We start from the raw sequence: 23,541 nt of genomic DNA, 5'->3' as shown, positions 1-23,541 counted from the left end.
TCTTTGACCTAGTAGGAGCTCTTTCTAGGTAATTGTGACTACATATTTTGAAAGACAAATTCATTTTTATTTTTAAAATCTTTGTGAAATTCTCATATGTGCTGTCCCATTTGTTTGTTAGCACTTGCTGAAAAAAGAGAGAGAGACAGAGCGTGCCATGGGTAGCAAGAGGGTGAGGGGGCTGCCTGCACAGTGATTGTCAAAATTTGATGAGGATAAGAAGCACTGGGGAGCTTGCTGGGAGAGCACACTCCTGGTCCTATCACCCAAAGCTTCTGATTCAATGCATCTGAGGTTAAGCACTTGAATTAACATTTTTACTAAGTGACCCAGTTGATTCAGTTACAGGTGGTCCCTGGCCACACTGACAATCATTTCACAAGACAATAACAGGATATAGAGGTCAAGAATAAGAAACCTTGAGAGGAAACCAAGCAGACTGAGGCCACATATTGGTTAACCAAGAATCACAGAGTGCTCAGTGGGTCAGGCCCCCGTCTGCCAGCTGATAGCAAAACACGGGACCACAGGTATGTTTTCCCCACATTTGTGAAATAGTCCATTTGGAAGCCACAAGAAAAAGCTCCATTTACTTTGGAAGCAGATCAAAATGGCTGCGAGGAACACAATAGACAACAGAGGAGTTGCCATGGCAACCGTAGGAGCCACGCTGAGGAAGTCGTGCGTGGGCAAGAAAGGGGAGATGGAGAACTTATGCTAAAGAGAATGCCGTGTGACTTATAAACGCTGCTGTATCTGCACTAACCCCTTTGTATCTCAAATAGTTGTAAAGAAACCAAACGGACAGAGGAGGAGTTCCTTCCAAAAATGGCTTGCAGATAATGGCTGATGGACAGCTGACTCATGAAGCATTATTTGCCTTTTTATCAATTTGTTCCCAATATTCCTAATAATGGAGACTTCACTGACAGCTGAATGGATCAATTAAAAACAAACTCAAACAGGGCATCTGGGTGGCTCAGTTTGTTGAGCGTCTGACTTCGGCTCTGGTCATGATCTCACAGTTCGTGAGTTCCAGCCCCACGTCGAGCTCTGTGCTGATGCCTCAGAGCCTGGAGCCTGCTTCAGATTCTATGTCTCCCTCTCTCTCTGCCCCTCCCATGCTCATGCTTGCGCGCTCTCTCTCTCTCTCAAAAATAAAAACATTTAAAAAACCCTGAAACAATATTCAAATATAAGGAAGATAAAGACAACTCTGGAAAATGACCACCACAGATTTTTATTTAATTAAAAATATTATACATGTTGTTGCATTTTCATGGAAAATAATGAGTTAAAAAACACCAACAGTGTTAGTTTTTAGAAACTTTCATCACCCCGTTCTGCCACCTGCTGCTTTTTTCTGTCCATGGCATGAACCATGTGTTAGGAATTGGGGCCCTTGTGAAACTAGAGCTTCCTTGAAGTTCATACCTACAAGACCCCTGGAGTGAGCCATTTTCTTGAGGTTGGTGTTCTATTGAGTTACATCAGATACACCAGTCTGGACTCCCTTGCAAACCTTTGAAAGGAGCTAACATAAAAGCCCAAAGCACATGTCAACACCAATTCAGCTCAACGTGTCTATAAGAATCAGTTATGACCTCAGCCAGTTTCCAAGCCAGTTACCAAGTGACTTTGTATTCTACCTGGTGTATTAGTGTCCTGAGCCCCTCCATAAAACTTCCCCTGAACCCATGGTGGGAAGACACTGCCATATAGTGTTTATATTAAAACCATCAGCAAATACACAAAAGCACATGTGGCCCCCATGCACAATACTATCAAATAAAAAAAATACATATTGGTACAATACAACCTTTGGAATCACTGGCTAAAATATAGCCACGTGAGTATTTTTAAAGTCTTCATGTAATTCCACATTTAAGAAAAATAACAGCACAAAACTTTAACTTGAAAACATCACTTCAGCTATAAACTTCTCATGTGTAAATACAAAGTGTGTACAATATCATACTCTCCCTAACTCTCTTCCTTTGTATTCTTTGGACAGCACCACCCCCTAACCCATATCCTTCACCTACAACATAAGACTGCATCCCTATATTGCTCCCGAGTGATGCTTTTACTAAAATTGGATCTGATGTGACAGAAACATCCTGGCTCTGTTTTCCTGCACCTTTGCTTCAAATTGTAGTACACTTCATCTGGATTTTGCATCCAGCTTTATATTAAAGAGAGATGAATCCCCCCCCAAAATACACAAATAAGCAACATAGCTGGATAGCAAAAAGTTAGAATTGCCTCAGCTCTTAGAAATTGGACAATGTTCTTCCTTCTTCATAACGGTGTGTCAATTGATGGGAATAAAATAAGGCTGAAATTGCTTTTCACATTCTGGCTCTGTTGGGGGCATTTTCACATAGACCCCTGTAGTAAGAGGGCTTCTTTTCTTTAGCTGCCAAATGCAAAAAAGAAACAGTAATTATTATTGAGAAATACAGAAGCCATTTCTAGACATAATAGGACTCACCAAATACTGGGTCCCTACCCTGTGGAAAAATGAATGTTCACCACATACAGAATTATAAGCCCCAGAAGATTTTCTTGATTCAGCTATTACAACTCACTTTAGGTAAATAACTCTGTGCTATTGATGTAAAATGGTAATCATTTTCCCTGACTGCAAGAGAGGAGTAAGAGACTTTGAGAAAGCTTTAAAAAGGACACCCAAAATGCCTATGGTGATCGACCACATCTTATCTGTGAGGGGAGGAGCTTGATAAGATAATAAACTTCAGTTACTCTGTTCAAGAGCTGTATTTCTCATATCCACTCCTCATATACTCTTTATAACTTTTTGCCCACATCAGTGCCCATTTTTTATCACCTCCGTAAATTGAGATTCTGTGTCCATGTGGCAGTTTCTAGAAAATGAGGTAAGAAGAATCTACAGCAATTGAACAGCTTGAGTAGAGGATCTTGGAATCCAGTGAGGGGTAAGGGGAGGGAGAGAAGGAGAGGGAGGGGAAGACAGGAAGCCAGGGAGAGAAAGAGAAGCAGCGAAGAAGTTTGGGTTGACAAAAGCAAGCCGTAGACAGAGGTAGATGAAAGGAACCACCAAAAAGAAATCCCGATAGGAGGCCTGATTCCATATTTCCATCTCTTCCACCAACACTGCAATAAATAAAACCTTGTATTCTCATTCACTGGGCTAGAGGGGAGGGCAAGACTCTCCATTTGAGCAGACTGGATAACAGGGAGCCCTGGACAGGTATTGGGTGGACAGCTACAGCTTGGACAAGGAAGGCACAAGCAGGGTGGCACCAAGGGATGGCTTCCAGGTGAAGTGGAGTGACATGAAGGGGGAGACTAAAATCCATCCAGTGGTCTTCTATAGCAGCATTTTGTCCAACTTAATCTTACATTTCAGGGTTTTTAAGTACAATTGTCTTGAAGATGAAGTGCAAAACAGCTGCCCCGTGTTGTTCAAATGGTTACTCAAACTGAAACCCTGTTCAGAAGCACACAAACATTCAATGTCAAACACACTCATCTAAAATGTTAGTCATCCTGAAACCTCAAAGGCCAATGCCAAGGGTTCTAGCGTGTTCTTTACCACTGCCCTTCCTTTACCACTGTTCTGCATTTATTGCTTCATCTCCAGAAAACTGAACTCAACAGCATCATTCGGTCAGTTGCTATCACTGGAGGTATCCCCACCAGAAGTGTTGTGTTGTCAGCATTGCACTCACCATTTTGCTCAAAGAAACAGCTGTGATAAGGAAGCTATAAAAAAACAATCCTGAACTGACTGCTGCGAGGATCCAGAGGAGGAAGTCAGAATCTGGGCAAGGTTCAGGATCTGCAACAGAAGACAAAGCACAGCTTCCTTGAGACTCTCTTTAAACTTAAGGGCCCTACTCCCCCCCCCCATTAGTGAAAAAAAGAGCTTCCAGACCTTGGTGTCCACCCCTAAGTAAGTCTGACTGCTGGGGGCCACTTCTACAGGAATGTCCTATCAAAGGCCCAAAGTCAAATTTCACAGTGCTTATCACTCCAGAGTAAGTGCCCCAACCTCCAGTAGAAAAAAACACTATCCCCAACCCATTTTAGTTTTAGTCAGAACGCTGTTTGGGTCACCACCCATTAACCAGACTCCCATGCAGTATGCCAAAGAACTCTTAAGGAGAATTTCCATAATCCTAAAAATGAACCACCTGAAGTTGAGGAACAAAACTGTTTTCATGCAAAGAAGACAGCAATGCAAAAGGTGTAAGCTTAGTGATAAGGTTTTGCTCACCGATGACATAAATCTGGGTTCCATTGCCCATGCCTGCATAGTAGGGTGGTGGGTACATGAGCTCCACCTTGCAGATGTAGAGTCCCGTGTCCATGGCCCTCAACCCTTGGATGGTGAGGTTCACTTTGTTTCCGCTGGAGATGCCAGTGCAGGTGGAATCATCTAGGAAGGCCAACTCATTCTCCACTGTGTATGTCGCAGCACAGACTTCAGTCATCTGGCTGCCAGTCTGCCTCAGCACAGTCACTCGGACTTCGGCGGCATTGCCTGAAGACCCATATTCACACACGAAGCTGGCGACACCTCGGCTGCTGGCCAGCACCACTGCAGGCTGGGCCACATGCATCCCTAACAAGGGAAAATTAGAGGGAACTCAGTGAACTCCTGCTCACCCGCGACCAGGCTCAGGCAAAATCTCTGGCTGAGGGAAGTGGATCTTTGATGGACACTCTCCAGCTTCACCTTCCAGCCCTTCCCTCCCTTCAGCCAATACTCTTCATCCCTTCCCTTCTCTCCCCATCCATCCCCTCCATCACTCAGCTGACTTCCAGCCCATCTCCATGAAGGGGTTTCCTTACAGAACAGAGTTTCTTGAAGGCAGTTGGTTGTAGCAGGAAGAACATTGATGTGACAAACTGAAGGCCAGGCCCTACCATGAAATATACTTGATTTGGGGTGAGTCATGCCTCCCCTGTAGCCTTCATTTTCCTTCACATGTACTAAGAGAGGATTAGGTCAGATGAGAACAGAGTGCCTTCCACCTCTGATATTCTATGGTTATCACAGAACTACAGGAACTTTAATGAGCACTAGGGGAAATTTTGGAGGTTGAGGTACAGAATTTCACCTTACCTCTCAATGCATATGTCACAAACCTCTGCCTATATTTACCTGGCCAGAGAGGCTGAGCCCCAGGTCACTGCACCGGACGTCACCTTTCCTAGCATTATTATCAGAAGGAGGGACGCTGCTAGATGAAGGAAGCCACAGAGCAGAGGGCACCGGGTCGTTTCCTCTCTAGGTTGAGGCAACCCTGCTATTAACTTCTGTGGGCTTCCCCTGCCGCCACCACCACCTCTTCCGCCACTCTCTCCTCCACTTGAACACTCTCGTGCTCCTTTGTTCTTTCTCCCTCTGGCTTCTACAGGATAAAGGAAGCCAGCTCTCCATTCAAAAAGGCTTGCATCATCTAAAAAAACTTTAGCTTCATGTCAAACTACCTTCCTGCAACTAACTCAGCCCCTCTCCAGTCGATCATACAAGTGACACTCAACACTTGGATGAACCATGCCACTAATTAATTCTGCTCAAACACTTTGATGCCTTGCATACCATTGACTGCAAAAACAAATGAAATAAGTGGCATTTATGTCTTCTATGATCTAATCCCAACCTATCACTCCAGTCTGAGTTTCCAAGACACCTCTTCCTATGTATAAGTGACTCTATAGAAATCGCTCTATCACTAGTCCTTTCTCCCAAGTACCTGAACTGGACAATGTCTGTCCTCACAAGAGAGAACAACATGGTAGCAGCCCTTGCCAGAATTAATCCAGCAGCCCTCATCTCAGTCTATCCGAGTATCCCCTGAGCATCCTCTGAGCATCTTTTGCACTGTTATAAATCCGTCACAGTATTTAATCAAGTTCTATCCCGTATTAAAGTTTTTTTGCGCACTAATTTGCAGCTTCCGCCTTTGGCTTATAACTCCTAGGAGCGGCCATTATAATCTGCCCATATGAGCACCCAATAATCTTTGTTGTATTGATGCTAAGCCTAAAGACCAAGTTTCCTGCCCTCCCCCCAACCCCCAGGCAAATTCCCAATTATCACCAGTAAATCTGGTCACACTCGATTTTTCAGTGGGAGAATCTCAGTAACAGGTGGAGATAAATTTTCTACAAAGTAAAGGTAATTAATTCTAAGAGTATTTAATCTTTACATGTTCAAAACATGTAGAATAAGAAAATGTATATAAATATTTCTTATAATATTATTGGTAATAATTTAATTATGGAATACCTTTGAGCATCCAAGATATATCCTACAAACCACATGGTTTCTTAACTGATATGGTCTAGAGAGAGAGAAGGTTGAAATTCAGTGAGAATGCTCATCATTTTATATGTAGCAAACCTAGAATCAACCTGTAAAGAGCTTTATTTCATCTGAAAATTGGGGAATCTGCATCTGAAATCCACAGATAGGTCAGGTGGCAATTAAATATCTTAGGCTAAACAGACTGATGGTGTTCTTTCTTCTCTTCCTTTTATTTCTTTCTTTCTCTTTGTGTGTGTGTGTGTGTGTGTGTGTGTGTGTGTGTGTTATGGTTTCAAACTGCTTTCATTTTTTAAATAATTAGCTAACTAGTTTATAGAATTGACTGAAGACCTTAAGACTTTGAATTGAGTAAAGAATGCTTAAATTTTAAATAAGCCGATTCATTTATAAAAGTGAACTCGAGGATCTTAAAATCTCAAATCAGGTAGGAAAGAAACTTGATATGTTTTTGCTTAAATCGATGTTTTTGGAAAAGGAAAATCTTGAGCTCACCCTGATTCCAAGCTCAAATATATTAAGGACTGTGGAGATCTTTCCTCTTAACTCACTTAACTTTATAGTAATTTCTTCCAATCATATAGAAGTGTATGAAATTGCTTGTCTCCCAAACCAACTCAGATGTATCTATTAAGCTCCTAGTCAGTGCCTGGGACTCTGCTATGAGCTGTATCTCTGCTCATTTGCTGCTGCCAGCTGTCCCCTTTGCTGTCTTGGAATACAGAGTTATCCAAGCCAGGAGTTTGGAGTTTTACCTTTAGCTTCTGGCTTTGTTATAAATCACTGCCCTTGACTGCTGAAAGAAATGAAACCCAGGTGGGAGAAACACCTCCTCCACCTTCATGCTCCAAAAGCCTCACTCACCTTTGGAGAAGACGGGGATAAAGAGAAGAGAAAACAGAGCAGTGCAGGGCCAGGTCCTAGAAGCCAGGTCCAGCTGAGCCCCATGCCTCCGGAATCCAAAGCAAGCCATGGCTTTATGGGAGCAGTGTTCAGGTCTTCAGGAAGCAGAGTGAAACCTTTCAGGATCCTGAAGCTTTGAAATGTGTTTGAACCCACACAGAATCAAGGACTTTATATAGTTGGCTTTGATCCCAGGTATGTACTATACATGTGCACACACAAGAGGCACCTGAATAGAAAGCCTTTTTGTTTTGGTTTTACGAGAAAGGAAGTCGTGGGTTTAGCTGTTACGTCGAAAAGATAACCTCAAACACTCAAAGTAAAACTGAACAAAACAAGCCAATCCATGGATGGAAAATGCACTCAATTTGAAACTGAAGCTTCTTGCTCACTTTGAGGATAAGTGGAGACTTGGAGAATTTCCTGGAGTGCAGGAGTCTCCCTAAGTCCCAATTATATCCAATTATCTAGGCATCTTTTACCACCCAATTCACTTCATTCACATCTCCAAAACTATGAGGCTGCTGGTTCTGAGCCCTTGACCCAATGACAGCAGTAGTCTGTAGACATTATTAATAAAAGCTCTGTATTCACCACCTCTGGCAAGTTTACAAATAAGAGTTTATTTCTCCAAGCTCCATTGAGCATTTTGTTGAGAGAAAATACCAAAATCACAAGAAATGAATGATTTTGCTTCTGGTTTGCAAATTAGGAAAGAATTCAGGTACTCTTGAAAGCCTTAACAAAGACAAAATAGAGTTGGAGACATTCCAGCAAACATCAGCCAAAATGATCCAAGAGATTCTTCCATAAGAAGATGGACATTTTTTTTTCTAAAGAGAATTTTTCGGGGCGCCTGGGTGGCGCAGTCGGTTAAGCTTCCGACTTCAGCCAGGTCACGATCTCGCGGTCCGTGAGTTTGAGCCCCGCGTCAGGCTCTGGGCTGATGGCTCGGAGCCTGGAGCCTGTTTCCGATTCTGTGTCTCCCTCTCTCTCTGCCCCTCCCCTCTTCATGCTCTGTCTCTCTCTGTCCCAAAAATAAATTAAAAAACGTTGAAAAAAAATTAAAAAAAGAATTTTTCAAGTATAAAATCCAAGAACTAAGGTTAAATATGACTGAAGTTCCTAAATGTATGAAAGCTGTAAACAGTACAAGTGTTCATCCTATAAGAGAATACTAAATATTGGGGCCACCTACCTTAAAACTGATGAGTTTTCATATACTTCAGTAACAAAAGAGACATTTATTGAAAACCTATGCCAGTTATATGGTATGTGCATTTAGATTGAATGGGGACCAGACAAAACACAATTAATGCCTTAAGGGACTTCTAGGAGATTGACATGCAAACAGACAGTTACAGCATGAATATGATGTTTGCCTATTCCAGCCCTTCACGGTTTCCCATTGTCCATACAGCTCAGCATAGCAGAGGAGGCTTTATAGAATATGGACCTAATGCCTCTGTAAGCCTGTCTTCCAGCATTCCCACACACAACCCCTTCTTCCGTTTGTCCTTTCTCCAAAACACCTCTTTTGGGTCTCATCAACTTTATGCGGTTCCAATGCCTATTTTCTCCCAATATCTAATCCTCCTTCTCATCATCCAGGAGTTAACCAACATGACAGCCTCTCCTGAGGCCTTTTTCTGTACTCCCCTACCACCTTATATAAGCCTTCCAACCCAGCTGAGATGCCAACAGGCAAGAGCAACCTAATGGGCTTTTACTAGGGGCCAGATCCCAGATAGGTCACTGAAGATACAAAAGTGAAAATTGTATGTTCCTGCCCTTGAGAGGAGACACAGCAGAAGGAGTGGGAGATAGTTACACCCATGATCATGACAGAATAGAGAAATGCTGGAATTGAAGTATCTTGCACAGCCATAGAGGAGCAGAAGCCGTTGGTTCAGCCTGTGGAAGTCAGAAAGGGCTTCTCAGAGAAAGTAAAACCTGAGCTTATTATTGAGGACAAGAGCAAGGGCTGGGTATTGAAACAAAAAGAACAATATGTGCCAAGATTGGAAAGGGCATAAAGCACTCATTATGGCCAGAGGACAAGACAAGTATGGGAATCCACAGTAGGTGGAAGCTGATGCTCTTAGCACTGAGGGCAAATGCACCAAAAAGGAGCAAATTGTCATGGCTGAGTTCACATTTTAGGGGAATTCCCGCTTGCACGGGAGAAAGGATGGGGAGGATAAGTTCAAGAAGAAGTAAGATGTAACCAGGAAAACCAAGAAGGAGGCTATTGCGATACCCCAGGCAACCAGGAATTGACAAACTTCTTCTGTAAAAAGACTGACAGTAAATATATTAGGCTTTGCAAGTCATATGGTCCCTGTTGCCACTACTCAACTCCACTGTTATAGGGTGAAAATAGCCACAGAAAATACATAAATGAAAGGGCATGGCTATGTTCCAATAAAAAATTATTCACAATATCAATTATACCCTAATTTAAAAAAAAAGAATATTATTTACAAAAACAGGTGGAGGCTGGATTTGGCCTGCAGACCGTGGTTTGCTGATTCCTGGTGTAAAGTAAGGCAGTGACAGCAGTGGTGACAGGTTCCTAAGAGGACTATTCCAAAGGCAGTGAATGCATAGAGAACACCAAATTTATGGCTTAAGAGGTACTGTCGTACTGTGACAGTTCAAATGTTTGTCAATTTTATCTCATTCAAGTCTCAAAACAAGGCAGGGATCATAGGTTTTCTCAATTTATAAAAGATAAAACCAAGGCACTGAGACTTGAATTTATCCAATCCCCCATAGAGCCAGGATCTGCAATGGGAAATGGTGTTAATCACTGCACTAAAGAAAAGGTTTTAATGTCCAAGAGAACTAGATTTGAATCCTAGTATGAAGACTTGCTAGCTGTTGATCTGGGGCTCAGAGCCCAATGTCTTCCAGAAAATAGTGACTACAACTCAAGGCTGTTGTAAGGATTAAATGAGATAATGCATATAGCATGTATAAAAGAACTACTATGGTATCTGGACATTCAAGAAAGCTCATTGAGAAAACAGAGGTACAATTTCCGGGAATAGGGAACATAAGCAGATCAGGAAATGAAGATGATGAGTTCCATTTGGGTACATTGAGTTTATCTACAGAATGTAAGGGGGAAAGACTCCAAAACGATTGCTAATATGGTCTGCAGCACAGGAGCATGATCTGAGTTAAGACATTAGTTTAGGCAACCATGAAGCCACCGATGAAAATTTCACAGGCAAGTTTTCAGGTGAACGCTCTATAAACATTTGTTAAATGAATAGATAAAGGAGTGAAAACAGTTTAATATAAGAAGACATGAAGGTTGTAATAGGAACTTTCAAAGAAGCTTACCAGGTTCCCTAATTATACTTTCATGAAACTATTTCTGCAATAGCAAGAAAATTCGATTGTTTTGAAAAACACTAGATAAAAATGTTGGTGAAAAAGATATATTCTTTTTCCCATGTATCATCCCATAGATTATTTGATAATTACAAAGGGGAAAAGATAATGGATAAATCTAGCAGATTCTCCTTTAACCAAGTGATCAAACCAAAGATCACCCATGATGAGACATTTTGACATCATGTGACCCCAGATATAACGCACTGAGAAGAACACGACACATCTGTAGTAGTATTGCCAAAATGGGTTAAATTGAATCTAATCGTGAAAAAACAATTAGGCAAATCCATATTGGGATCATTCTGCAAAACAACTGGCCTTCAAAATGGGCCTTTGCTCCTTCAAAAATGTCAATATCGTGAAAGATTTTAAGAAGAAAAAACCTTGAAAATTGTTCTAGATTAAAGGAGACTAAGGAGACATGATGATAAAATCCAATGTGTGATCCTTGATTTAAAAATAATAACTACATAGCACGTTATAGAGACACTTGGGGAAATTTGAATTTAGACTATATTTGACAATAGGATTGTATTAATGTTAAATTTGCTGAGTGTGATCATTTAACTGGGGTTTTGTAGGGAAACATTCTGTTTTTATATGATGTTTGCTTAAGCATTCAGGGATGAAGTCTCAGGATGTCAGTAAGTAACCCTCAAATGGCTCAACAAAAATACGGGTGTATGTTTGTGTTAGCCCAGAGAGAAAAAGAAAAAAACAACAGAGACAAAATATTAACAATTGGTGAAGCTAAGTGAAGAGTATATCTGTGTGTTCATGATACATTCTTAAAAATTCTTTGCAAGACTGAAGTTTTTCAAAATAAAAAGCTGAACGCAAAAATTGTAGAACCACTATTACTATGGAAGGCACTATACCACAGATAAGCAGACTGAAATTTAGAGAAAGGAAGTGACTTGCCCAAGGTTATTCTCCACCCCCCTTCCTTACATCCATTTTCCACCTGGGAGGCAGACCCACAGGGACAACTGGGTTCCCTGGCAGATTGGCTTCTGGGAGGGACCAGCAGACGGGAAGCACCTGAAGAAGATCCAATGGAAGGAGGGCAGAGATCAGGATATTTCTTCTCTCTCCCAGATTCAGGACCTTATCTCCGGCAGTAACAGTAGCTCTGCACAGCTACAGCTTTTGTTGAGTACCGCCTGCCCCTTCTATGAGCCAATTCTCACTATTTCTTCCCCCGGTCCTTTCAGTATTGGGAGTGGACCACCTTCCAGGGTTGCTAGCATCTGTGTGCATTAACATCTTCTATTCCTGACCCTCCTAATACCTCTTAAAATAGTCCTTTTGCTGAATCTCTCATTTGAACCACCTGTTTGCTGTAGAGTCCCTGGTTGATTTAGTCCCACAGCTGATAAGCAGCAAAAACTGGATTTAAATTCTGGTCTCATTCCCATCCAGTACTTACTTTTTCCCTATTATCTCATGTACAATAATAACATATTTATTACAGTCAATTCTGTGCAATTCTTCGATCTCACCTATATCAAATTCTATTTCCACGGCACTCACACATTCACCCTAGCATCTAACTAGGGCCTCCTTTGTACATAATAGGTGATAGAGAATTTGTGCATTTCAATTTAGGTCTCAACCCATTTTATGTTTCTGGCATCTCATTTCCAGCTCTGGGAAAAGGGCTAGTAAGTAAGGATTCAATCAGGGGACTGACAGATACTAACAAGCCCAGCACAGTGGTGAAGAGTACGACTGGAGTTCAAATCCTAACTCTACTGCATGATGTGTGATCTTAGGTACAGTTTTTGAACTTCTTTGATCCTGAGCTTCCTCATCTGTAAAATAAATATGGCTAATTATGGTAGCTATCTTATAGGGTTATTGTGATGATTCAGTGAGACTATGCCAATAAAATGTTGAAAACTCTGCCTAGACTATAGTATGTGCTCAGTAAATGTTAGCTTATAGGCTAAATACGGAGAAAACTATGGGTTACAAACTTCAGCTGTTATATAAACCCTTTCATTATCATCTCTGATGAATGAGTGGTACATCAGACTTAAACCAGGGACTGACTATTCTAATACTCACATACTTACTAAATTTCTGCTATCGGTGTTCCCATCAGTATCTGAAACCAAATAGCTTATTATAACTCACATTAGACATAACCTAAGGATATTGTAAGCTCTCAGTTATTCAGTGCTTGAATACTCAAATGTCTGGGGGTACTACCTCCTTGGATATTTTCATTTCAGGGTAGAAAGGGGAAAGTCGGTTTTGTTATTTACTTTTACCGCTCCAACAACAACAACAAAAAAGGTTGGTGGTAGAGGAAATGAAAATAATTGGCTAAAATTAGGGCTCGGGGATTCACTGTGATTTCATTTCCTCACTATCTTCCTGTATCCTACTAGTTTGAGTAAACCCCAGACTGGTTTTGTAGTACTCTTAGTGGTTACTGGATTTGAAAGATCTCTCAAGATTTGCATAATTTCAAGTGATGCCTACAGTGGGTGTCTTCAGAATTCCAGATGAGATATAGTTTGGGTAGGGTAACTGCATTATTTTACTTAATTATAAAACTCCTCTGAATTTATAAAGCTCATTCTGTGATTAATTGGACTTTTCAGTTTTATTAAGCTTTTTTCCTAACCCTCCTCCTATTATCCTTTCCCCAACTAGCTTACCCCAAAACCAACCTTTTGTTGAAAGATGTGCACCTGGCATTGACTGCGGTACATACTGCAAAACATCCTTTGCTTGATGGTTTCAGATGTAATGGGAGGAATGAAAAGTCTAATATTTGCATAGCCTGCAGTTTCAGGACATCCCATTACGTTGAGCCTATTATCATGCCTAATTAAGGTTATATACTCTGTTTTTGTGCTAATTAGCTCATCACAGTACAACTCCTTTCAAAATTGACTTCAAAGGAAAAAGAAAATCATCTACTCAAGTGATTGCTAAAGAAGGACCTATCAATCATCTCACTTCGAAAGAGAGCTAAGAGAAAGGAAACGATATGCAAAGTGACTGGAAAGAAATTTTAGCTTCATTACCATTAAAGGGTGAAAATATGGGCTGGGCAAGAACTCACTTAAATAAATGTGGTAGATTAATTTTCAGTCCCTAGGGAGCTGTAATCTACATCATAAAGTCAGGTAAAAATGGATGCTTCTGAGCTGTGGACCTTCTGACAGCCCCTTTGAGGGGAAATAGACTAGATTACTGCTGTCCTTTCAGTCTACATTGTCACCTTGCTGAGGGTAAAGTGAAAAGGGTTGTCAGGGAAGCTAAGTTTTATTTGCTGATCTTAATGACAAAACGAAATGCTGAAACCACTTCAGTTGAAGGTTAATCCTATCTGTCAGAGCTTCACTTACGTAGAGATGAAAACAAATATTTTTGAATGAATAAATGACAAAGTCGTTTGTAGGAAGAATCTACGTTCCAATTGCCTAAGCTCCTTACTTTATATGATTAAACCTTTTTGAATATCTTATCTCCATTAATATATAATGGTCTCTTATTATATTTCTGGTTTAGCCATTATCATCTCTGATTTTCCCTCAATCTCCTTAACTTCTCACACCTAAAACTAAGATTAAATTTGGATTGGGCTTTAGTCTTAATCCTTCACCCCTGTTGCAACCATGAATAATTTGGGTGAGGGACTTTATCAAAAGCCAGGAATAGACATTTTCAAAATAGGTAACCTCTTTATTTTATGGATCAGAGAACTGATGTTGAAAGTTAATTGACTTGCCCAATATCACACATTTAGGGTTTATCCCTGTGCATGTAGATCTTATTTCTTTATCATCAAGAAGAAATAAAAAGAAAAAATAAAAAGGGAAGGGTAAATAGTCTTGTATTTGACCTATGATGCACCCCAGCTCACCCCACCTGAATGATAAACTCAGAGTACACCCGATTCCCATTTGGAACAAGTTGAGATAGCCCAGGATTATTTCCATTTTACAAAAGCAGAAATGTCACAAGTCACTAATGTTTTCTTGTCCTACTGCAAGCTCAGAGTGTGACTGAAAATTGTCTTTAATGCTGAAAAACCACCCAACCTCAAAGAGTTACAAGCTCTCTCTAAAGAGTAACATTGGAAGTACCAAACATTTGATGGAATCCATTTCTCTAATGATATTTGTGGCCTGTATAATCTGAGCTTCAAGAACTTATTTCAGTTTCTTGGTTACAGAGGCAATCACTGTTTTCACATTTTGAGCTGTGTTATTTCTAGCCCTGCTGCCATCGTAGCATTTGAATGATTTCAGGCCATGACCTCCTTCACACCTCCAGTTCATAGGAAACTTTTATGTTCACACCTTAAGCATAGAAAAGGAGTGTCTTTGCTCCTTTGCAGTGTGAGCATTAGCAGCTATGATGGTGGAGAAATGTGTATTAGATAATAAAGAGCACAGTGTATTTGCACAGCCTATTACAGGCATTGAATCCTAGAAGAAATGTTAGTTTTGCTCTCCCATTTTACAGAGGACGAAAGAAAGACCCGGGGAGGTGAAGTGATCTACCCCAAATTACATGCATAGCCTATTGGTGGCAGAACCAAAATGAGGCCCCAAAGTCCGTAAAGTCTCTTCTCACTATGCCTTCACTACCATCCACCATCTTCCCAAGACCTCTTAAACTAACATGACTTCTGGTTTTAATTTCCTGCAAGTTTACAACTTGAAGCCCAGCCCCAACAAACTTCCTCATAGGTTTTAGGTACCGACAAACACAAATCAGCAAGTCAGATTTTGAGTAAAAATTGAAAATTATGGTCTTACAGCAATACCAAGAACAACAGGCAAAAGATGGAAAAAACCCAAGTGACCATCAACTAACAAATGGATAAAGAAAATGTGCTACATCCACTCAATAGAATATTATACAGCCATAAAAAGAAATGAAGTACTGATGCATGCTTGAATACGGATAAACCTTGAAAACATCATGCTGTGTGAAAGAAGCCAGACACAAAAGGCCACATATTGTATGGTCCATTTATATGAAATACCCAGAATAGGCAAGTCCTTAGAGACAGAAAGCAGACCATTGACTGCCAGGTACTGTGGGGAGGGGGGAATGGAAAGTGGCTATTTGATGGTACAGGATTTCTTTTGGGGGTGACGAAAACATTCTGGAATTAGATCGTGGTGATGGTTGCACAACATAATGAATGTATTAAATATCACTGAATTATATACTTTTAAATGTTTAAAATGGTAATTTTATGTGTCCTTTACCACACATATATACATATACAATATGGTTATGATGATGGATTCAATTGGCATTAACCATCTTAGAAAGTATACCACTGGTCTTACGATATGTGTTGACCATACGTTTTGCTCTTCTCTAAATGTAATCTAGACAAAATCTATAGCCAAGTTGACTACACTCCAAGTATAAAAAGAATGAACTGGTAAATGCATCATTAACTGGCTGAGGCAAGGGAGAAACGTTCTTGTTTTTCCTCATCATCTACAATTCTGACCACACATCACACTGAATCATAACCAGCAAGAATCTGAGATATGGATCATTTGGCTTTGCCTTTCCCTGGGCACAGTTTTCTAACAGGTTACTCAGTTGTGGAATAACTAAATGAGATGGAGAGAGGCCATGTAGGAAATTTTGGCTCAGTGAACTATATGATTCAAGCATGTTTTAGGAGAATATAATTTGAGAGCAGCTGGTTGCATTTAGCAGCTTTCCTTAGCAGGCCCCATACCATGGATTGTGCTCTAAGAGGAAAATCTCTGTCCCAGAGCTTCATCCATGAGCAGGAAACTGAATAATTGCACTTACCTGAACACATCAGGGCCTGCTGAAGGCAGTAGGAGTAATGCACTGAAATGAAAACCCAGGGTCTGCAGTCTTTGTCCGACACATACATAGAGCCCAGCTTCCATGCCCATCTAAGAGAATCCTGTTACAGAAATGACACTGACTTTAAAATCCCGAGGAATCCATTGCTTATCGTTTTTGTTATTTCTCAACATTATTTGAGTTCATTCTGATCACATACAGTTCTTACCCGACATGCAAACTTTGCAGTTCTGGTCATTTGTGTTATCTGGTTAAAAAATACTGACAAGTAGAATATACCACAAACATTTGTTTCCTGTCCTCCCAAAACATAAGCAGGTCAAGAAACATCAGTCAACTGTATCCCCTGCATTTTACCTTTTGGATAAGATAGACAATGTGTACTGAAGAACATGAGGTTGTTAGAAATTTTTAATTCATGATGATACAAGAAAGTTAAAGGAAGTTATGATTTTTCAAAATTAAATCTTTGCTACTGGAATTTATTATCCTGATTTGTAAGACAAATTCAGGAACCAAGTTTGTGGTGATAAATATATTGAGCAAATGCAATTTTTTTTCTTATCACTTGGAACCACTGTTTTTATTTGAGAAAACAAATTACTTGCAAATCCTCTGACTCTGTCTAGATATGCAGGCCTTCTTTTAATTAGCATCATAAACTGTCTATGTAAGTCAATGGCCTTTGTAAATCTGAATACATTCAAGGACTTCAATATCTCCTATATCAAAAAAATAAACTGGAAGGGAAATCCACAAGATTTTTTAATTTAAGAGAATGGAAGTAAAGAGGAAAATGAGAAGAAAGAATAAGAGAAATGAGAAGCAAATGGAGCAGAGAAAAAAAAGACAAAGCAGAAACTTTAAATGAAGGATAATTTGCATATATTCAAAGAAATATCAGTTCCGACCCATCTGACAGAATTAATCAACCATAAGAGAACATTGGTTTTGATTGTGGGTGGAACTTTCATAAAATTCCAAAAACCTCTTGAAATCACAAAGCCCCTAAAAAGATGCTCTGCTAGATGTTTTTATACAAAGAATGTGCAGATAATGTCATTCTAGCACTAAATTTAGCAAATAAAATGATTGTGATTGATAAGACTCATAGAACCGGTTTTAAAAGTCTTTAACTCAAATTACTGCAGCATAAATGTTTTTTTTTTTTAAGTCACCAACTTAAAAGTCAGGAAACTCTTACTTGTTTTAGCCATATTTCTGTGACACTGGTTAGACAATAATTTTTTATAGACTTCTAGCAGTTTGGGATGTCACCTAGATTCACTGCCTCAAGCCCTGTTGTTTCGGCACCCGGATTTCAATTTGAAGCTTTAAAGATTGAAAACTAATTAGTAAAATCTACAAATTGTTTTCTATAAGATATTTTCAATAAATTCTGAGACCATTGACCTTTACCACTGTGTTTTCCAGCAAACATTTAGCCCAGCTAAAACATATCAGGGGAAGATATGATTTTCTCACACTCTCTAATTCTGATTTATTGTTTCAGGGTTGGTTGTAGCAAATAAGGAGTAAAATGCATAAAATGGTGACATGGGATTTAAGAGTTTTGAATTATAGGTGTGGTTCTAATGCTACCTAAATGGAAATCACTTTAATTATATAATCTCACTAGTTTAATTTTCTCATCTGTGAAAATGAGGAGGCTCAATTAGAAAGAAACTCTAACTTTCAGCCCTAAATAATTTTTAATTAAAAGCATATTTTCCCTTCATGATATGTAAATGGAAAAAGCAGGTTAGAAAACTGTATTTAGAATATGATTCATTTTGTAAAAATAAAGTGAAAATACATGCAGAATTATATACAGCAACATGCTACCAGTGATTATAGAATTTTTATTCTCTTATCTTACCTCTATTTTCCATCTTTCTGAATGTATATGTATTATTTGTGACTAGAAAAATAAGATATTACAAGCCATATAAATTAAAGTCTTTATTGTTTATAGAACACTAAGTATATACCCGTTCATCAGAACTTGAACATTCCTATTTTGGGGGAAAAAATTGAAAGAAGATTCATGCAGAGATTTGAAATATAAGATGAGGGGCGCCTGGGTGGCGCAGTCGGTTAAGCTTCCGACTTCAGCCAGGTCACGATCTCACGGTCCGTGAGTTTGAGCCCCGCGTCAGGCTCTGGGCTGATGGCTCAGAGCCTGGATCCTGTTTCCGATTCTGTGTCTCCCTCTCTCTCTGCCCCTCCCCGTTCATGCTCTGTCTCTCTCTGTCCCAAAAATAAACGTTGAAAAAAAAAATTTTTTTTAAATAAAAAAAGAAATATAAGATGAGCTTATACAAGAACTCTGGTTTCTGAAATATCAACCAAAGAAGCAATTTCACCAGCACAACGTATTTTAGCATCAGCTTCTCTACTTTTGTGACCGCATTGGCATCACAATACTCTGAAAGCACTTCTTGTGTTAATTTTCCCAGAACATCGTGAAAAACATCGTATATATATGTTCAGAAACACACTCCTTTTCCCAAATATAAGTAATGTGTTGGATATGGTTAATTGGACATGCAAATAAATGGATTGTGTGACCAGTATGGGAGAAAGACATTAGTGCGGTAAATTTTAGAAGAGGAAGTAGTCTAAGTTATCCAGGCCCTAATATACTGAGATCTTGAATATGGGAATCAGAACTTTAAGGTCCATCTCTTGCCCTCTGATTGTTTGTGAAAAAGAGAAAGTGATCCTCACAGGAAGATGGTTAGGCCTGGCTTCATATCATCTGTAGACTTTGCATTCTCTAAGTGTATGTCCTTGGTTTCCAACTTGACAGAAATCATTCAAGACATACCATGCAGGTCATTCAAACAGATCACTCTCAGTTGAACATGGACTTCAGGTGTCATGGGGAAAATCTGTCAGAATCGGATATTCAGTAATATAAATTAGACACGATACTTAGCATACAAAGACAGAAAATTTAAGAACTAACCCTAAGCATTTTTAAAATTATCTGGCCAGAATAATGTCAGAATTCCTACTTAAAAGTATCTTTTGATGTGCTATGGAAGTGCAGTTGAAGGCTCCTAACCATGCCAGCCTCTTCCCTGGCAGAAGGAAGCAAGAGAAAGAGAAGTTCTTCTTGGGGCCCTACATTCAAGGCGATGCTCCACTATGTCACAAAGAGAATTCCAAGGAAATGTAAGGCTGACTGGCTTCCCACAACTCATTATAGTTAAAAAGCAAAACAAAACAAAAACTTTCAGTGATAAAAGGTTCAATCGCTTTATCTAAAATTGCAAATTCAAATGACTGCAGCCCTTCAAATATGTCGTCTTGGAAGGTTATATTTTTCCAGTGATACTGTCATTGTTCAGAAAATCCCTGGGATGCCACTTTTTGGAATTATTCTCATTTTTATGGAGGGGAAAAAATGCAGTGTCTTATTACTGTATGGTCATATCTTGGTGTTTTAACCACCAACATCCTTCAGATAATAAGGAAATTGTCAGTGGGAGGGAATATCAAATTATTATTCATATAAATAAGTGTTACCTTTGAAGATGTTGGAAGGATTGTGCTATATACAGGCCTTCAAATACCAAGAACATTTTCAGTAATGGTGGCAGCACTAGAACAGGGATGAACATCTTAGATTCGAGTGGGAGTCATGACCCTACTCCATGGCCACACAAAGCAAGTGTAACATGGGGAGGAAGGCTGATTCTCTCATGAGCCATCACTACTGCAGAACTGCAGCTGAACTTCAGGCCCCTGGGGGACTAGATGGTGGGTTATGCCAAACCTTCACAGGGCACAATTTAAGTAACGGCACTGGAGCCCACAGAAAACAGATTGTACACAGTGAGTAGAGCACAAAAAGTAGGACTCCAGGCAGATAGTAGCCTGATACTTCTTTATTCAGAAAGCCTGTCCACATACTGATGAGCCCCAGGCCCCAAGATACAAAGATGGAGATCAGGTCAGGGTTTCTGGCCCCAGGGGCAGGGTAAGACAGAGCAAGACACTCAAAAGTCTCAAAGCAGAAACTCAGTCCTCTGAGATGCAGACAAAGGGACTTAGAGGAAATCTAAGCCTTACCTGAGTATGGCAGGAGCCCAGTGGCCATTTTCCAAAGTGACAGTCCCATGGTCAGAACTTCATTGGATCTAAGTCTTGGATAGTGACTAATGCAAGCCTCATTCAGTGAAGGACTGAGAATTTTAAAACCCTTAAAACTTCAGTTAGGAAAAACAGGGCCTGCAGGTGAGGCAAGACATTTTGGAACACAGATGAAGAAAACTGATCAATATAGAGATATGAGACATAAATAGGGCTGATTGGATACCCAAGATCACTTTCTGAAGAGGCTATCACTCATAAATTCTGAAACATTATTTTAGAATATCTATCACTTTATTGGCAAACCTAACAAGAAAACTTCCATGCTTCCTTTTCTTCTGGGTTTAGTGTCCTTAGAAAAGTGCTATTGTGCTCCATGGATTTATGAGATTTTCTAGTCACTACTTTTTTTAAATTAAACTATCCAAGTTTAGTTGGGTTGAAACCAGACCGTGGTTTTCAAAGAGCAGACGAATTGAGACCAGACTATATTCTAAACTCCCCCACATTCTGGTTTCATTATGTTCTTGAAACCCAGACCAATTTTTTGAAAAGAATTGACAAAAGTGGGCTTTATTCTTAGCAAACCTGACCCAGTTAGAACCTGACGTTGGACTAAAATCGGCTTTAATTTGGGGGTGCAGTGCTAACTGTAGAAGTGAAACTGAATATGTGCAAATGCGTAAGAACTGAAGAGGAGGAAAAAATTATTAAGTGATAAATTTATTAACCCAAATCTCCTTGCAATCAGTGGACAATAACTGGTAAAAAAATATTTCCAGATCTAAAAGCCCAGCAATTACCCTAAGATCATAATTCTAAAATAACTTTTCTGATTAAGTTCAAACTTTCCAAGAACATTCACCTTTTATCCGAAACCGAACCATGAGAAATTTCAAACTAAAAGTCATTGTAAACTGCTTGCATGAGAATTGTGTTTTCATGATGGAACTATTGAGTAATCATTGTCATTTACTAACTATACAATATTAAGGCAAGAGACAAAAAGTCACTGGGGCCAGAAAAGAGAGAAGGGGAGAAAAGGAAAGAGAAGAGAGAAGGGGTATGGGGATTAAGGAATGAAACAACGAAAGAAGAAAGGGAGGAAGGAAGGAGGGAAGCCAGAGTGGACAAGGGTTGTTAAGACCATGGTTTCTCAGAGAAAGTCACTTCTGACCAAACCCCTTGGAAGCAGAATACTGTTAATCTTAGTCCAACTGCTTCTCAGAAATATCATTTTTCTTGGTGCAGCATCTGCCATCTGGCCCAATCCTCAGGAGTTCTATCTCCAGGGAATCACAAAGTAGTTGAGCTAATATTGATACTCAGCTCCTGCTGTTATTATCTCTGTAAGCCAAAGTTTCTCAACTTCAGAACTATTGACATTTTTTACCAAAATGGGATTAAGCATGCAAAGGTCTTATTAGGAGAAGTATCTATGAAAGAAAATGGGGAGGGAGATGGGGAAAGCTGGAAGAACCATCAGATATTTATGCAAAGGTGGCCCCTAAGGGAAGGAGAGTGGGAGGGAAGGTTGGGTGGAAACATGCTAGACCCCTATACAGTCTAAGAGAGGTTTGGCAACAGTGTCAGTGGTCCTTGAGCCAAGGTGAACCATCTGGAACAGGCTTGCTTTAGAATTTTTGCCACTCAGCGTTATTGGCTAGGAGCAGCCCATGGGAGGCGATGCCTCAATATAAACAGGGCTATGGATGTCAGAGTGCCCCAGCTTGGGTCTTTGGTCCATTACCCTCCTTACAGTAGGGGATTTGTGAGGTTTATTTTCATAATCCACCCCTTGTGCCACATGGATCCACTTTTCCACTTAGGTTCAGACAGCTTCTCTTCCACTTTTCCTATGAGCCTTTCTTCCTGAGGGAAAATTCCAAAGAGGGAAGTTAATGGATGAACAACAACCCTCATCATTGCAATTGACCTCAAGACAATAACGAGTCTTCCTCCTCTCCCTCCCCCAGTCTTCATTCTAAATTCCTTCCCCACATTCTTAGCTATCACTTCAGTAGACCTGGGTGAGTTACCTCCTGATGTGACCCAAACCTTCATTTCTGATTATCTGAGCCCTTGAAAATCATATCCTTCACAGTTCTGGGTAGCTACACATGTTTGTTCATAGTTAAAATAGGTCAAGAGTACCAGGAAACATCCAAGTAGATCATCTGTGTGCCACATGTAATCCTCCCTGTCCCATTGTGTATTAGCAGCCTTATCTCCTCCTGTGATCATTGTCAATTACCTCTACCAGTGTGGTGAAACTTCTTTTTGCCTGCTGATCCTGGGACAGAGGACTCCGAGGCATCCTCATGGCAGCCATAATCTGTAGTTCTTGGGGAGTCTTTCTGTGTCTTCTAGCAAGAAAGTGTTCCTCATCAGTAGCAAAGACCGAAAGCACAAAATCTTCTAATGGGTCAATGGGAGTGGTGGTAAATGGGCTCACTTCCTCTTCCACCCCTTCATTCTTTGACTCATGTTCCCTTTCTACTGGGTACACAGCACCAAATAGGAGGCTCTGATTTAGTAAATGCATTGCACACTAAAGGAAGTCACTCCATCCTCCCAGAGTGTTTTTTCCAAGCTGGCACTTCTGTTGCTTTCAAAGGACATTACCGCAGTCTATGAGGCTGACAGCGTCTGGGTACAATATGTGATACAACCAATGGACCTGAGTACATTCCAACACCTCCTTCGATGTGAAGTGGATTCCCTGGTCACATGATATTCAGAATGAATACTCTGCATGTAGATCAGGCATGCTAGAAGTCCCTGGATAGTAGTGTTGATAGGAAGCTTTACAGGCAGATAAAGCAAGTCTTCCTAAGAACAGGTATCTGTTCCTATGAGAATGAACCACTGGCCTGTCTGGGATGGAAAAGTTTCAATGTGGTCAACTTGCCCCCAAGTAGCCAGTTGGTCTTCTAAAGGAATAGTGCCATATGGGAGGCATGGTGTTGCTAATAATT

The 23,541-nt window shown here is 40.1% G+C and overlaps 1 protein-coding gene across 3 annotated transcripts; it reads right to left on the bottom strand.

The window, feature by feature from the left end:
• Positions 1-1,217: 1,217 nt before the first annotated feature.
• CTLA4 (cytotoxic T-lymphocyte associated protein 4) lies at positions 1,218-23,009 on the bottom strand. Of its 3 annotated transcripts, XM_043577597.1 has the most exons (6): positions 22,818-23,009; positions 19,293-19,356; positions 16,442-16,562; positions 4,265-4,612; positions 3,717-3,826; positions 1,218-2,419 (listed from the first exon to the last, which is right to left on the bottom strand). In XM_043577597.1, the coding sequence occupies exons 2-6, from the start codon at positions 19,302-19,304 to the stop codon at positions 2,315-2,317; spliced, it is 696 nt and encodes a 231-aa protein (XP_043433532.1). In that variant the 5' UTR covers positions 19,305-19,356; positions 22,818-23,009; the 3' UTR covers positions 1,218-2,314. The 3 variants fall into 3 exon arrangements, with proteins under 3 accessions (XP_043433532.1, XP_043433533.1, XP_043433534.1); XM_043577598.1 differs by lacking the exons at positions 16,442-16,562; positions 19,293-19,356; positions 22,818-23,009 and adding an exon at positions 7,187-8,097; XM_043577599.1 differs by lacking the exons at positions 3,717-3,826; positions 16,442-16,562; positions 19,293-19,356; positions 22,818-23,009 and adding an exon at positions 7,187-8,115 and having other exon boundaries at positions 2,352-2,419.
• Between the last annotated feature and the right edge of the window lie 532 nt (positions 23,010-23,541).

This window comes from Prionailurus bengalensis, chromosome C1, assembly GCF_016509475.1.
Source record: "Prionailurus bengalensis isolate Pbe53 chromosome C1, Fcat_Pben_1.1_paternal_pri, whole genome shotgun sequence".
In the NCBI taxonomy this organism is placed as follows: domain Eukaryota; kingdom Metazoa; phylum Chordata; class Mammalia; order Carnivora; family Felidae; genus Prionailurus; species Prionailurus bengalensis.
This window is presented reverse-complemented; position numbering and strand designations above follow the sequence as displayed.

Coding starts and splice junctions, on each gene's coding strand:
- CTLA4 (XM_043577597.1), bottom strand. Junction 4,613..16,441: donor GCAGGCCCTGATGTGTTCAG/GTAAGTGCAATT, acceptor TTCCCTTGTTAG/GGATGCATGTGGCCCAGCCT. Junction 2,420..3,716: donor CTGTTTCTTTGAGCAAAATG/GTGAGTGCAATG, acceptor TGCATTTGGCAG/CTAAAGAAAAGAAGCCCTCT.